Below are 15,576 nucleotides of genomic sequence, written 5' to 3'. Positions count from 1 at the left end.
TTGTTGGGCCGGGCTTAGTGGGTCACAATCAACTTGAGTCGGGTTGGGCCGCAGTCCAGCTAGGCCCATATCTCCAGATTCGAAAAAATATTACCAAGAAAACTGGAAGCGAATAAGCGATAGTCATCTAATTTGGCGGGAGATACATAACAGATACAGTAAATCATTAATGGCCCCAAAAAAGTGGGCCGAAAACTAAATAAATGAATTAATAGGGGTCAGATCACAAATAACAAACTTCGACCTTGTTCCGTCTCTCCTATTTAGTTTCTAAACCGCTCAGAGTTGTACCCTAAACCCTTTTTCTCAACTTTCAAGCTCCTTGAGCCCAAACGCAGTCTGCCAATTCCGGAAGTAATGGCAGAGCCGAGTCAGTTCACCCGACACATTGAATCGTTCGTCGACTCGTCCTGCTCTGCGACACAACAGGTTCTAGCTTTCCAGTTCAATGTCCTCACTTTTTTTTCCTTCTTCTTTCCACTTCTGTGTTTATTGGCTCTTAATCCTGCTTCCGACTGCTTCTACCGACGTTGAAAATGCTAAAAATTATATTTGAACCTAAATTATAATTTTGTTTTGAAAAGAAAAACGCAAATTATGTAATTGAACGTAGAACTTAATACATGTCAGCTTGATTTTTTGCTTATGATTCCATCAATGGTGAGTGTGCTTGCTTGCGGAGGTATTTGAAACTGAGTTTTTCTATAGCTATATTACAACCACCGCTGTATGCATGTGTAATGGTAGTAGTTAAACAAAAATAGTTGCTTTTCGTCAAAATTTGAGTTCCTATATATTTTATTCCCTCTTATGCGTGTGGCTACAGACTGCAAGTCTGGATGCGATTACCTTACTCTTGAAGAATAATGTGTTAACACTGGAAGCACTGGTATGTCTCATTCAATTGCAAATTTGTATATTGGTATTTATTTTTCGGCTTGTTTATAGTTTTGGGCATATATAGATTTTTAGGCTGCGTCTCTCACTTTTTTCCTGTCTGTAAAATTTAGGTTAAAGAGTTGGGAATGTATTTGACCACGACAGACAACATAATTCGTGCTAGAGGTATGTAGTTTTCCTAAGAGGGATTCTTTGGGATTTTTTTTCATTATGGAACTTGGTTAGGCTGCAGTGCCGCATAAAAAAGATGGCTATAATGGGGAATAACTATATATGTTTGATCATACAATTCTATTGTAATACTGCCATATATTTGCAGTTCTCCAACTCTAGAAATAAACTTGGTGAACATTTTGTTGTTTTGGCTGTGGACATTTGACTGCTAGTTACTGCTGTATTTTATCCATCAGATAAAGGCTTCTCAATTGATCTCTTGCTTGATATTGTTGCTCCTGCTGCTGTTTCTTATTATTTTAATAGCCTTTCCTACTTCTCTTGTTATTTTAAAGAACAAAAATGAAAATGCTGCTCAGATATTCATGGAAAATGGTATTCGCCCTCAGGTATCCTTCTTCTTGGAGAAGTGCTTATACGTCTTTCATCGAAGCCACTGAACAATGCCACTATACATAGCTTGATAGTATTTTTCACTGACAGATTGGTAAGTTTGGAAATCTATTTCAATGACATTGTTCGCTTAGGAGAAGTATTGATTTATATTATTTTATTCTTGAATAAGCTTTGGGATCTTAGAGATGTTTTCTTTTTTAACTTTCAATTATTGTCTTCCTTCATTTTTTCGGTCTCTATTATCACTCTTCATCCTTAATGTGATCACTTCTTTTCCTGTATTAGTTCGATGTGCGTGTGCGTGTGTGAATTTGAGAAGTTATTTTTATATTTGTATTTATATTGAACAGAGAGGTTTACAAAATGAAAATTCAAGCTTCAAGGCTGTCATACCTTGGAAGTAGTTTGGCCAGTATTACAGGATCGTTGCCTTTACCTTTAACTACACGTCAACTGTGCATATAATGATACACAGTTTGTTTGAGCACTTTTTCCTAAACTCTATCCTACTCATCTGATTTTTTTTTTCTACAACCAACTTATCCCGTGATTTAATCTTCATATCTCAAGAATCTTAAAAACACTGAAGCAAGTACTTGAAGGGAAGAAAGAAACAGAGAACAAGGATGAAACCTCAGACCAAATAATCTGAATGGTGTTGCCTCAAGCTCATCACCCTTGCCTGAAAATGATATTGGTTCTGACTTTATGAGTTTTCCACATTCTGATTGTTCAATGGTATAATTTTGGTGAAAAGAAAAGAGGTAGAAATTGTTGTTACAATAGTTGTAACTTGTAAGATAAACCAATGGTGCAATGCAAGTAGTACCAAAGCAGACCCAAATATGTTTTAATGTCAAAGCAACTCATAAGAAATTTTTTTCTTAAAAAAAAAGGTGTATTGGAGAAAAAGGCATACCAATTAGGCATAATGCTCTTCTACCAAAAACGTTGCGAAGTTAGTTGATCTCCCCCACGCCTATTAATATTTTCTTGTGTAACGTTATTTGTGCAGTATGTATGTGCCAGCAATATTATTGGTGCACAAGATCTGGCATTTTTTTACTGAATTTTTTAAGTTTGAGTGTTCTAAAAAGTTGCTGAAGATTGATTCATGTTCTTTCGTACTTGGGGTATTTACCTTGGAGCTTTTTCATGTCTTAATGGAGTCTGGTGAGTATATATTTTTTTGGAGTATGGTGACTTGATAAGGTATGTTACCTGGAAGGAGTTTGAAGTTCAAAACGTAGAGGGAAATTTTGTTACTATGGCCAACGTGCTAATAATATATCTTTACACCCTTCCCAAGCTTGTTGCATTCTAACCCCTTTCCGATCTATACAATTATGAATTTTATCATCCAGTTAAATATATCAAAAAATAAATGGATGATACTGTAGTTATATCAGGCAGATTGGAAAGCTCTGCGTGGCGCACTTGTTGGCTGCTTAGCTTTGATGCGAAGGAAGAGTATTGCAGGTATGGTCTCTGAGAGTGATGCAAGGGCTCTTGGACAGTCTTATTTACGAAACCTTCAGGTGCAATCTTTGGGACAGCATGACAGAAAGGTATAATTGGTTGCACACCCAATGATGATGTTGGCACACTTGACAATATACTGTAAAATACCTTAAATAAAATAAATTATGCCATTATTTTTTCTGCCAATTTCTTGATAAGATTTAAGCTTTTTACTTGTTATTCTTGCAGCTTTGCTATGACCTGTTGCAATGCCTATTAGAATCCTATCCTGATGCTGTTACCTCTCTGGTATTATCTCTATTCTTTCCTTCTACTCTCAACACTTTAATTTCTAATTTGTTTCAATCATTCGTTTAAGTAAAATGATGAAAAGTATAGGAAAGATATCCAGCCATTCTTTCTGAACCTAGATTGTCTAAATCGTCTTATGTGGGGAATCTCATGGAAGATTAAAGTAATATTAAGCTAAATACTTTTGTGTCAACGTGAAATATTGGCCAAAGTATGCAAGTGTCATTGAGTTTTACATGACTGCTAGACTAGTGAAAGTTGTGTTTCGTCCATTTAGATGATTGAAAACTTAGTTATGCTATCAAAAGTAGTTTCCCTAGTCACTGTGCGGCTGCACTTTCACCTTTTAATATATGTTTATGTGATTTACCTGGAGTCTGGAGCCAAAGGACTGGATTAAAATGATTTTATTTGGATAAGCAATAATGTAGTAAGATAAAAAGAGTGTGATTAGTACACTGACCATACACAGTAGATTGCCTGCAACAAAAATGAACAAAGGAAAATGAAAGGAATCAAAAGACCAAGGAACTTAGCTGTGGTGTCCAAAGGTTAACACTTCCAACAATAATAATGTAGTATTTGTAAGTAATGGATTGATATGCTTTTGTAAGCTGATTTCTGTCAAATTGATAATATCCATTAAGAATGTCTTTTTAAGATATCCCACGGTGTCCTTTTCTTTTTTGATTGATGATCTCAGCTATTTCATGTTTCAATTTTGAATAATTGGCTGTGTTCATTTTGTTGTTCAGGGTGATGACATCCTTTATGGAATCTGTGAAGCTATTGATGGAGAGAAGGATCCTCAATGCTTAATGCTAGGTTTTCACATTGTGGAACTTCTTCCACGATTATTTCCAGATTCATCTGGATTACTTGAAAGTTTTGCTAGTGAACTTTTTGAGGTTTTAGGGAGTTACTTTCCCATTCATTTTACCCATGTAAGTTTACTGTGCAATTTTTTTTTGTGAATAGTATTGTTTTTGTTATAATTTTTTTTAGTGTGAGGGGGATTCAAACCTTCAACCTGTTCAATATACTGCTTAATGTGCATATTTCATGCTTGATTACATTGGAGTTCATATAGCAAAATTTTCTTCTTTTTTTTTGGACGAAAAAAAGTAGTATTAACTTTTGAATGTAAACCACATTATTTAGTAAACATATATTAGCTATATTCTGTGTAGAGATGCTTTGTGAAGCCTGAAGCCTCCCTTACCAATGGAAAGTAATTCTCAGACTTAAGGGTTTTAGTTTGCTTTGATATTTTGCGAAGCTGTTAAGATTTGTTTACTTTTCTTTCTCTCATCAGTTGATCATTAGAAAATGGCGTTCATGGTACTGTTAACTCCTGTTCGCTGCCTCGTTACTCATATACTTTATTGATAACTCATTTGAACACACTGGAAGTTGTTGAGGTGTCGAAACTCATAAGCCTACCATTTATTTTGACGTTGTACATAACTTGGTGAATTTATCTTCATTACTTTTCTTCATTTTTTATCTTAATTCTTATTTTATTTTCTGAATTGTGTTTAGAACACCTTTCATTGGTTAGTTATTTTTTTTATTTAAAGCAAAGACTGTCATTAATTAGTATTGATTGCATCGATTTTGCATGAGTATCATTAGAAGTTAAAACCACTGGACTTGAGTTTACTCATCTACTTGACACTTCAGTTAAGCGCATAGACCGATGTAAAGATTTTATTTCATAACAATAATGCTAAATATGTTACCCATCTAATCTTACTACAATTATTATTAACCTATATATTGGATGGCATCTTATATTGCTTGACCATGGCTTTAGTAACTAAAATATTATGTTGATCAATGTGTGAAATCCATGCTATAAAAGCGACTTTCATTGATGGATCTATTAAGGATAGACTGGATAGTCATGTTAAAAGATTGGACAACATATATGATTGAGTGGTTAAATAGTGTTCATTTGGTTGACTTTAGTTAGTTTTGACTAGAATTCTTATGTTGTAGTTGACTAATATTTGGGATTAAAGCATATTTGGTGGTGGTGGTAGTGTTGTTTATCCAAGCCTCAGTAGAAGGAGATTTCAGATGTTGTAAGTATTTACTTGTTCAAGGTTGTAATAAAGTCTAGTAACTTCAATGACTATCAATTAATTTTTTAAAATACCAAATATACATTACTCTTTTCTAGTGTTGAACTTCTTTGCGAATATACTCAAGCTTATAAAGCTGCTTTATATTTGTAAACTAGTCACTAAGGAGTGAATTTGTCTCAGATAGATTTTGATCAGGCAGAATGTTGATGGCATAACAATATGATGTTTCAATGGTTTTAACCTGGAGTGGACCTTGTTGATTCATGAATCTGAATTTTTTGAATGGGATTTGTGAATCTGAATGTATATGTCAAAACCTTTAAAGGCTGAACTATTGACTGTTGACAACTAGTTTCTTACACATTTGATTGTTGGTTGGATATTTAGAAGTTAATTTGCTGTTGAAAGTTTGGAGTATACATTTGAATGTCAATTTGACTGCTATGTTTATGTGAAGGTTTCTTTTTCGTTGCTTTTGAAATTGGAACTTCTTTGTGTGACTTATGGAAGGAAGAACTGAAGCTTATTAGCTGCCTTTTGACTAGTAGTCTTTCCTGCACATCATATGCTAAATACCTGAAAGTGTCGCTAATTTCTGAGTCAAGAAGTATTGCCCTTCTCCTTTATTTTTCTTTTCTTATTTTTTTTCAAACCAAGTGTGTAAATATTCTTATCCTTTGATCTTTTCCTGTACTTGGTTGTGCATGTTACTGATCTACGATATGTCATTTATTTCCTTATTTTTCAAGCCAAAAGCCGAGGATGTTTCTCCGAAGAGGGATGATCTATCAAATGCACTAATGGTAAGTATATATGTATATAGTGATGGGACTTTAAGAAAGGCTGCAAATGCGTTTAAAATTTTAATGATATTTCGTATACTTCTTTCCAAGAACTTTCAATATGTGCCCTTTGCTTGCACAGTATTTAACTTGGGTTCTGATGATTCTTTTCTTTTTTCAATTGTTTTTTGCAGTTGGCATTTTCTTCAACACCTCTTTTTGAGCCATTTTCTGTTCCCTTGCTTCTTGAGAAACTTTCTTCCTCTCTGCCATCAGCAAAGGTCAGTTAAAACTAAAAATGACAATATTCTCTGCAATTTATCTTCACGTGGTGATTTATCTTTCTTTTCTCACATAGACATGTCTTTTGCCAGATTTTCCATTCAGTTGAATGCTGACTTTTTAAGCTTACAGGTTGATTCTCTGAAGTATCTCAGTAATTGCACACTGAAGTATGGAGGAGACAGAATGGCTAAACATGCTGGAGCTATTTGGTCTTCACTAAAAGATGCAATATATTCTTCCCTGCTAGTTTCTGATCTATCCTTTGTTGCAGAAACACTCAATGATCAAGGCTCTCAGGAAAATGAGATTACAAGGGAAGCTCTAAAACTTCTTCAGAAGGTTTTCATGCAAAATACTGATGTGTACTTCAGTTTGCTGGCTAGTGATGAAGATGTCAAAATGACTTTCAACATGATATCCAGTTGTAAGGAAAACAGTGAATTTCCCCTTCAAAGCAAGCAGAGACTACATGCTGTGGCTCTGATCCTTTTTGCTTCTACTAAGGCTTCTGTTGCCTCCTGCAATAGAATCTTTGAAAGTTATTTCCCTCGCTTGATGGATGATCTGGGGCTTTCAGTGGAAAACTCATCTGTAGCCTATAACTATAAGTCAAATGAAAATTGTGTGGATCCTGAAAGGCTTAATTTTGGAGCTCTTTATCTCAGCATTGAACTCCTTGGGTCATGCAGAGATCTGATTGTAAGCTCTGGAGAGCGTGTATCCGAAACTACATATGTACATGAAAAATGGTGCTACTTGCTTCAGAGCTTTTCTACTTCTTTAGGCAAGACATTCAGTTCTATCTTGGCAACTGATGACGGCCACGCTCAGGAGGCATATATTTATCTCGGAGGTATACTCTGTTTTGTAATGCTGTATATGTCTTTTCTCCATTTAACATTTCTATCATTTTGCTTGTCAGTTTATAACTGTCGATGTAGTACAGGTTTAATTAATGGATTGGAAAATCAAATTATAGGGAAACAAGATTAGCACCGTTCTGTATCAAGTTCCTTTGATTATTGAGTTCTTTCAATTTTTTTTAAAGAAAACCTTAATTATTGAAGCAAAATAGTATATAAAATGACTGTCGGGCTGGGTGCTGGAATTTGCATGAATTACGGAACATTTTTTTCTGGTAGAATATAAGAAAATTCTGGACATTTGTTAGCTGGAGTCTGGAAATGTGCCAATTTTTCTAATCTCTAGAGTGCCATTGTTTAGACTCATTTTAGAGAGATTTTATCTTTCTGCATTCAAAGAGGAGCTTCTGATGGGGCTCTAGATTTTTTTTTAAAAAAAAGGTAAACAACTCCCGTGCACAAGGCTCCGTAGTTGGCAGCGTTTGGGATATGCAGGATGTATGCAGACGCTACCCCACAAAATATGTGAAGAGGCTATTTTCAGGAATTGAAACTGTGACTGTGTGCCCCTGCAACTCTACCGATAAGGCTCTAGAATCTATGCAATAATTAATCCACATTGGGATCCTGGAAAAAAATTAAATGGAGGGAGGGAACTTCAAAACATTCTATCATTAAAAAAATGGTTGCACATCTAGTTTTCTTGGTAAAGTGGCACTTAGTATGTAGACGAAGGTGTTTTATTTTATGTTTATATATTATTTATTGTTAAGCAGTGTTTTGGGGAAGCACTTTCTTAGTGCAATTCTTAATAAATTTCTTTGCTATTCTGAAAGCAGAAGATAAAAGAATCTTATCATTTTCAATGTTAAGATTGAACAATACAAATCTTTCTTTCAACCCGTTCCTCTATACCTTCCCCAAAGTGCCATTCTACCACTCGGAACATTGTAATGCTATGTTACCCTTTCTCAGTCCTGCTTTCCTTAGGTGTAAAGTATTACTGCCAGAATGCGACACTGTGGAGATGTCAGTCAAAGTCATTGATTTAACCTGAGCTGCCATTAGTTTTATACTGGTTAGAGCATTTTAAGCTGAATACTTCAGCGCCTTCTTGAGTTTTGGTGTTAGTTTATATAAATCTGAACATTATTGGTGTGCGTGAATAATGTAACTTATTTTCAATTGATGACTTTGCTATTTGGAACTTAACTGAACTATAGTAACTCCCATCAAATTTTATTTTCCTTTTCCTTTATTTTCGTTGATGAAAATGATGAATTGAGTTATCTTGTTAAAACTGATTCATATCAAAATTTTGGGATCTCCTTTCTTTCATTAATTGTTCTTGTGTGTTCTTACCTTGCAATTGAAAGTTAAGCATTAGACAACTCCAATCACCTTACTTTGTGTATCAATTTGCAGTGAAAGGTTTGCAGATTCTGGCTACGTATCCTGCAGACTATTCATTAGTGTCGGAATCAACATTTGAGGATATTTTGATGACATTCATATCAATTATCTCCATGGATTTCAGCAAAACATTATTGTGGAAACTGGCTCTAAATGCGCTCGTACATATTGGCTCTTTTCTCAATAGATTGCATGAGTCTGAGAAGTCACGAACCTATACAAGGGTTGTTATCAATAAGATTGTCTCCTTGGTTTCTCTTGATGACTTGAGTATGCCATTTCCTCTCAAATTGGAAGCCATTTCTCACATTGGTACATCTGGGCTGAACTATATGCTGAAAATTGTTGAAGGATTGAAAGAAGCTATATGTGCCAACCTACCCAGGGTCTACGTATGTTGCAGTAATTTTTCTATTTATTTATCTAAATTTAAGTACCAATTCAGTTAGGAAATGATGTGCTACCATAGTAGGCAGGAAATATGCAAGAGAGGCCTGAGGTTGACACTATATATACTTTTGAGGGTATCTCAATATCCCAAAGATGGTATAACTTTCAAGTGCATATACCTCATTTGATTTCCTATCCTGTAGATGATTTAGCACCTTTGTGCCATCCTTTGATGTTGTCAATCCCTCTTGTCCAGAGATTAGTATTTATATACAATGTTTGTGCGTCAAATTCTGTGAGAAACATCTCTGAATTATTCAGCAGTTAGACCGGAATGTGATTACATGGGTGTAAAGGACATTTCATAGGTTTTCTCTTCTATTTTATTTTATTTTTTTGAAAATATTTGTTCTCCTGTTGACCCTGTTTCGTTATCTAAATTTTTTCAAAGTCCTTAGTATTTTCTACTTCTTTTTCTGTTTCCCTAGGTTGGCAGACATACCAAGTCAGCTGAAATCATTGTTCAGGTTCTGGAGTGCTTCTCTGACAAGGTGCTTCCATGGTATACATTTCTACCTTTAAATTTAATGTAATTGTTCATAGGGTCTAGTTGGATGACCAATTTACTTTTCGATACCGTCTTATTCTCATAAAGTGGTCAACAGATGAACTGTTTAAAATCAGCAGACCAAGGCTCTCAATGATATACACATAGTATAAATACTTCATTATCTCAGGCAAGAAATAAATTGAAGTTTCACAATGTTGCGGTCTTAAAAAAGGAAAGAACTATGTTGCAAACTCCAATATAAAATACAAAGTTGGTGTTCTATGCTTGGAGTGGAGTCCTACCACCTTCCTTGCCCCTATTATTTTTATTGGTGCAATTCTCTTTTGGTTCCCCTTCCTCCATCTCCATTGATACTTACTGCCTCTCAGATCGAGATTCTGTAGCGAATTTGGTGGTTCATGTGAGGGCAGTTCCACCAACCCCCCATCCCCATCCCCCGTGACCGCCTCTCCCCCTATTTGGCATAATTTGTTCCAATCGCTATTAACACAAAACTTATTGCTCAGGATGCAGGAAAATGGAGGTTGCGAAGAATCCCTGTTGAGATTTTCTGTATGTATGTGGGAGCAAATAGAAAACTGCATGGCTTCGAGTGTTGGGATCCATGAAAAAGTGAGTAATGTGGAATTATAGTCTTTTGTTGATTCTTATTACCCTTCACCCGATATTTAGTTAAGTCTTTGACTTTGTTTTAAGATTCCTGGCCTTGCATCAGTAACAAGTGAAATAAGTATTGGGAAAGTAGCACTAGCAGTTATTTCATTTGTGTAAGTGCAGGGCCTTCTTGACTCAATATCAAAGGCAATGAAGCTTGCCGTTGGGTGTTTTTCCGCCGAGAGCCAAACCATAATAGTTGAGAAAGCTTACAGTGTAATATCAGCCAGAAGTTGTTTTCCAAATAATGAATATACATTCAGCATTCCAGTGCAACTGGAAGGGTTACAACTTGCTCGAGAGATTGGCAACTTTTCCAACAGAGATGAATGGACTTATTCATTATTCGCATCAGTAATTATAGCACTTCATCCTCAAGTGCACTTACCAAATTTAAGAACTTTATTGCGTATGTTCATGATTGCGCTCCTCAAGGGTCACATTCCAGCTGCTCAGGCTTTGGGGTCAATTGTTAATAAATTTGGCCTGAAATCCAATGGAATGGAGATTTCTGGTGATTGTACATTGGAAGAAGCATTGGAGATAATTTTCTGCACTAGTTTTCATGGTTCCCATGAAAATGGTCGTGCAAGCCAATGTGGTCAAGTGAGCAATAGTAATCATATGGACCTCACTGGTCTATGCCTTGGTGCTGTAAACAATAATCTGCTTCAAATTCATGCCATTGTTGGGCTGGCATGGATTGGAAAAGGTTTGCTCATGCGGGGTCATGAAAAAGTTAGAGACATAACAAAGGTCTTAGTAGAGTTCTTACAATCACATGACAGAACAGATATCTTGACATTAAAACAAGGATCTTCAGAGAACGGTTCGGTGCAGTTTTCCTCTGTGATGAAATGTGCAGCGGATGCTTTTCAAATTCTTATGAGTGACTCTGAGCATTGTTTGAACAGAAAATTTCATGCGGTAGTACGACCGCTTTATAAGCAACGGTTTTCCTTCACAATAATGCCCATTCTGCAGTCTTTAATCCTGAAATCTGATGTGTCATCATCACGGTACATTCTCTTCTCTTTACTGATTAGGAGTAGTTTTAGGTTCTGTAAGAGTGTCCCAATTTTGAGACAGTTCCCCCTTTCTGTTTGAGATGTCCAAGATAGTCTATGTTTTCCTTGCTTGAAACGGCTGTCTGGTGCAATCAGCAAAAGGCGTAATTTTGATAAGTATTAAATCTATTATGATCCAGTAAAATGTTCCTACTCCAAAGATGGACAGTGAGAAAATGATTTTTGGCTCTGCATGATTCTTATGTTATGAATGAAATGTTACTACTACCTGCTGCTACTACCAGTCCACCACAACTCTATTGGACTTTTTTGTTGTATGATTTTGTGAAATCTCTTTGGTTCAGTTCACAAGGAAAAGTGTCAGCCTGGTGGCTCTCTAATAGTAGGCATATATATAAAACTATGTTATATGCTGTAGTGAGCAAAAATATTAAGTCAAGATGCTAGGCTTCTAGCTTATGTAATCAATCATGATTTGAAGCCAATATTTGCATTGCATAGCCAGTCCTCTAAGACAGTTGAGTTAGCCCTGTGTCCCTATTTGAAATTTTGAACATTTGTGGATTAGAATAAATGATATAACATGCAAATTTTTTGAAAGGACATTGATTAGTGTAGTTTTATAATTATTGAGATACTAAAGCTGCTATGTATTTTCAGATTTTTGCTGTATCGTGCATTTGCGCATGTCATATCTGACACCCCACTAATTGCGATCTTGAACGATGCAAAGAAGGTTAGTTAATGGATATTTTCAAGCTTCATTAACTGATGCAATATTGTGTATTTACATGTTAGCTTGAGGTGATTGGATTTTTCATTACTTTTGGGATTATGTAAAATTTTCCTTATTTATTGCGAGAAACTACTTTGTTACACTTGCAGCTAATTCCGATGTTGCTGGATGGCTTAACCGTGTTAAGCAAGGATAGAGAGGATAAAGATATCGTATATAGTGTCCTGCTTGTCTTGTCTGGAGTATTGACAGATAATAATGGTAGGCTTTCTAAAAGAACATGTACTTTTTTTCCTCTTTTCTGTAACAAATTTGTCTGGCAAATTTGCATTGTGGGACTTAGCATTTTGGCTTCAAGGTGTCGTTCGCATCAACCTATTTATGCTGTCATGTGGTTTTCAAATAAGTCCTAATGTCTAGTGGAACTCTTGATTTTTACCGCCATTTGGATTTGTAAACAAGTTTAATGGCTTCCTACTGGTTTACAACTTTCTTTCCAGCTTCCTTGGAAGTTCCATGTATTCAGTTATTGGTCTTCCATTCCAAAAAATTCAGTAATTGGTGTTATAGGGAAGGCAGTAGAATTTGAAGGCTGTTGCTTATGTGAGATTTAGGGCTAGGGTATCTCTGAATGCTCTTCTTGGAGAATGCTTCACTTTTCGGTTCAGTTTATGGGAGTCTGGGAGAGAAGAAATGCTAGGTTGCTTGTTTCGAGGAATTTCTTAAAGGAATTAATCGCAGTTCATAACTTATGTTATCTTTATCATCCATTAAAACTAAGGTGGATAATACGCAGAGTTTCGGACACTTTAGATTTCATATAAACTAAGTAGATGCGCAAAAAATAAAAATAAAAATAAAAAACACCAAGAAAGAAAAAAAAGAGGTAGATACGCAAGCGTGCCCCTTTCACCCTTTGGAGGAACTGGATCGGGAAAAAGAGGGATTCTAGTTGAATTGAACAACCTCTCCCAAATGCATAAGGGCAATAGTCGAAATGTTGATGCCCCAGAGGATAATGAAAGCAGCATGAAGTAGGTTAAAAGGTTAATGTTTCAGTCTTTCAGAAATAAGCGAGTGTATTGTCAACTTCAGTAAAGAAATCTTGAGATGATAGTGTGAGAGTTTCCTTTGGTTGTTTGGGATCTTTAAAGCTATTCCTGATTACCAGGGAATGAAGTAGTGGAACATCTTTTATTGTCTCTTCAAGCCATCCAGTCAAATTCTGCCAGATGGATTAGAGCACAATGAAGATTACCCTGCTGGGACTGAGCATGAACTTACTTAGCTGGTAGCCAAAATTTGTGGACCAATATATGACCTTCTAATGATTAGATTCTTTCTTTGTTGACTGCAAAGATGGAAGAAATCATGGTGTAGTCAGGCATTTTAAGATAGAGGTAAGTTTCACAAAAAAAGATGGGGTCAAGTCCGTGATCAGTTCAAACTGGGGATCTCACATCTGCGCAGCACAGAAAGTCTGTTACTCTGTTTGCATGACTTGTGAAACATAAAATTTTCTTCTTTTTCCCTTTCTTTTAGCTGGGTAGTTATGTTATATTTCTCATCCCTTGTCAGATTTTGGTCTATTTTCCAGCACTTTCTCGCTGAACCTTAATTGTGCATGTTTTCTTATCTGTTTGTTGTGCATGCAGGACAAGAAGCTGCTATTGAGAATGCTCATATTACCATTAATGGCCTCACTAGGCTTATTGATTATCCTCATATGACGGTATTGGATTTCTGTTGCTTATCTCTTCAGCTCATTGTTGCATGTCAATTGAAATTTACTTTTATTTTTTGAAATGAAAGGTTAGTGGAATCAGGCTCGTGTAATTATTTTTGCCACTTCATCATAAGTATAGCTTTGCTCTATTAATTATTACTGATAATAGTCATTATTGACTGTTTGAATACTGCACAAAGGATACGACAGGAAATGAAGGAACTTAAATTAAAGAGGAGAAAAACACAACTGTACAGTGTGCCCATCATATTGGCAACCTGTAATTCATTTATCATCAAAATTCTTTCTGATTTCGGGAATTTAAAATAGCATATTTTTCTTCTAGTGATTGGTAATTTGAATTGAAAGTCAGAAGGAGCATTTTGTTGTTTAATTTGGCTGTTCCATATCTTTGCAATTCGCCCTTGTTGTCTCCTTATACATATGATCACAGTTCTGGATGTTTAGTGATCATACTTTTGTTGATTTGTGTTGTCCATAATCATACATCTTGTCTTCACATGTTCAGCTTGTTCGAGAGACAGCTATTCAGTGTCTTGTTGCCTTGTCTAGACTGCCTCATGCAAGGATTTATCCTATGCGAAAGCAGGTTAGTATTATACCACATACGCTGGTTAGTTGCTCACTGGGAAAATCATAGTATGTTTCTACAGACAATGTTGGTCAGATAGATGTAGGGCCCGTTTGGTAAGGGTTTTTTACAAGCTTTTATACTATTTGCTAGTATAAATGTTAGTACCCATCCAAACAACATTTTTCGTGCACGTTGAGAGGTTTTTAGTAGCATGAGATTGTCTTTTTCAAATGCTACAATTTTGAAGCATTTTTGTAGCATTTTGATATTAATGTCTATTTTGTCCCCTATTTTGTCACTGTTCCGATTATAAATTAATGAATAATCTTTATTTGATAGCTGTCTTCTGTTTCGGTTGTTTAAGCTGTTCTGAATTGGGGCAAAATCTGTCTATAATTTCCTGTGGGTTGTGGCTGTCAGGTACTACAAGCTTTAACAAGATCTCTTGACGATCCAAAGAGGTCTGTTCGTCAAGAAGCTGTTAGATGCCGGCGTGCGTGGTCAATGCTTTAGATCTGTGCTCCGATAGTTTTGACTAAACAGTACACAACCGGAAATGCTTCATATTGTTTTCTTTTTCCCCTTCAACCATCAAAATGGGCATCAAATGCATCCAGAAGCCTTATAGCTAGGCAAAAACCCAAATTCATGGTTTGTTGTGTTTGTCTTAGTTTTCTCAAACCATGACCCCATATGTGTATATATTTGTATGGAAATGCTGAGTGAATTCTAATGTGATATAGATATTTATGATCTGATTTATGTTGTACATAAGGAGTTGAGTACAAAATAATTTTACTGTAATGAGGAAATCAAGATGTAATAATTTTATAATTGCATATTCGCGGTGTTCTACCGTTATCATTGACATCATTTTCGTGGGATGACTTTGACTGATTGTGCAGTTTCCTTATTGCATTGGCAATATGAGAGGAGTGTATATTAGTTGAACCAGCTATAAGAATGTAGAAGTTTGGGATCTTCCTCTTCTACTTTCTTGTTTGAATAGCATTTAGATTCGGTATGATTATGAATCAGGTTCTCTGCTGCTAGGGAACATAAATGGATGGAGGTCATTCACTTGGTGTTACTGATGCCTTGCTCAATCTCCTCTTGCTGATACGCATTGTAGACTTGACATGGTCTCAGGAATTTTGAAGGGACTGGATAAGTGTCGCAGTTGAGCTGCTCATAACATTC

The 15,576-nt window shown here is 35.8% G+C and overlaps 1 protein-coding gene across 2 annotated transcripts; it reads left to right on the top strand.

Annotated features, from left to right (window-relative positions):
- The first annotated feature begins 272 nt into the window (after positions 1 to 272).
- On the top strand, positions 273 to 15,274 carry LOC120011084 (MMS19 nucleotide excision repair protein homolog). Of its 2 annotated transcripts, XM_038862123.1 has the most exons (19): positions 273 to 429; positions 827 to 889; positions 1,011 to 1,065; positions 1,464 to 1,561; positions 2,880 to 3,038; positions 3,181 to 3,240; positions 3,999 to 4,187; positions 6,083 to 6,136; positions 6,310 to 6,396; positions 6,530 to 7,253; positions 8,689 to 9,068; positions 9,555 to 9,628; positions 10,144 to 10,249; positions 10,415 to 11,310; positions 11,980 to 12,055; positions 12,205 to 12,316; positions 13,711 to 13,787; positions 14,311 to 14,391; positions 14,797 to 15,274. In XM_038862123.1, the coding sequence occupies exons 1-19, from the start codon at positions 358 to 360 to the stop codon at positions 14,887 to 14,889; spliced, it is 3,456 nt and encodes a 1,151-aa protein (XP_038718051.1). In that variant the 5' UTR covers positions 273 to 357; the 3' UTR covers positions 14,890 to 15,274. The 2 variants fall into 2 exon arrangements, with proteins under 2 accessions (XP_038718051.1, XP_038718052.1); XM_038862124.1 differs by lacking the exons at positions 273 to 429; positions 827 to 889 and having other exon boundaries at positions 1,026 to 1,065; positions 2,884 to 3,038.
- The last annotated feature ends 302 nt before the right edge of the window (positions 15,275 to 15,576 follow it).

The sequence above is a fragment of the Tripterygium wilfordii genome, chromosome 12, assembly GCF_013401445.1.
Source record: "Tripterygium wilfordii isolate XIE 37 chromosome 12, ASM1340144v1, whole genome shotgun sequence".
Taxonomy (NCBI): Eukaryota; Viridiplantae; Streptophyta; class Magnoliopsida; order Celastrales; family Celastraceae; genus Tripterygium; species Tripterygium wilfordii.
Note: the sequence above shows the minus strand (reverse complement) of the source record. Positions and strands in the feature narration are given on the sequence as shown.

Excerpts from the sequence above, each read along its gene's own strand:
- LOC120011084 (XM_038862123.1), top strand. The coding sequence starts at position 358 with ATGGCAGAGCCGAGTCAGTTCACCCGACACATTGAATCGTTCGTCGAC. Across the intron at positions 12,056-12,204 it reads TCTTGAACGATGCAAAGAAG|CTAATTCCGATGTTGCTGGA; the intron begins GTTAGTTAATGG and ends TTACACTTGCAG. Across the intron at positions 13,788-14,310 it reads TTGATTATCCTCATATGACG|CTTGTTCGAGAGACAGCTAT; the intron begins GTATTGGATTTC and ends TCACATGTTCAG.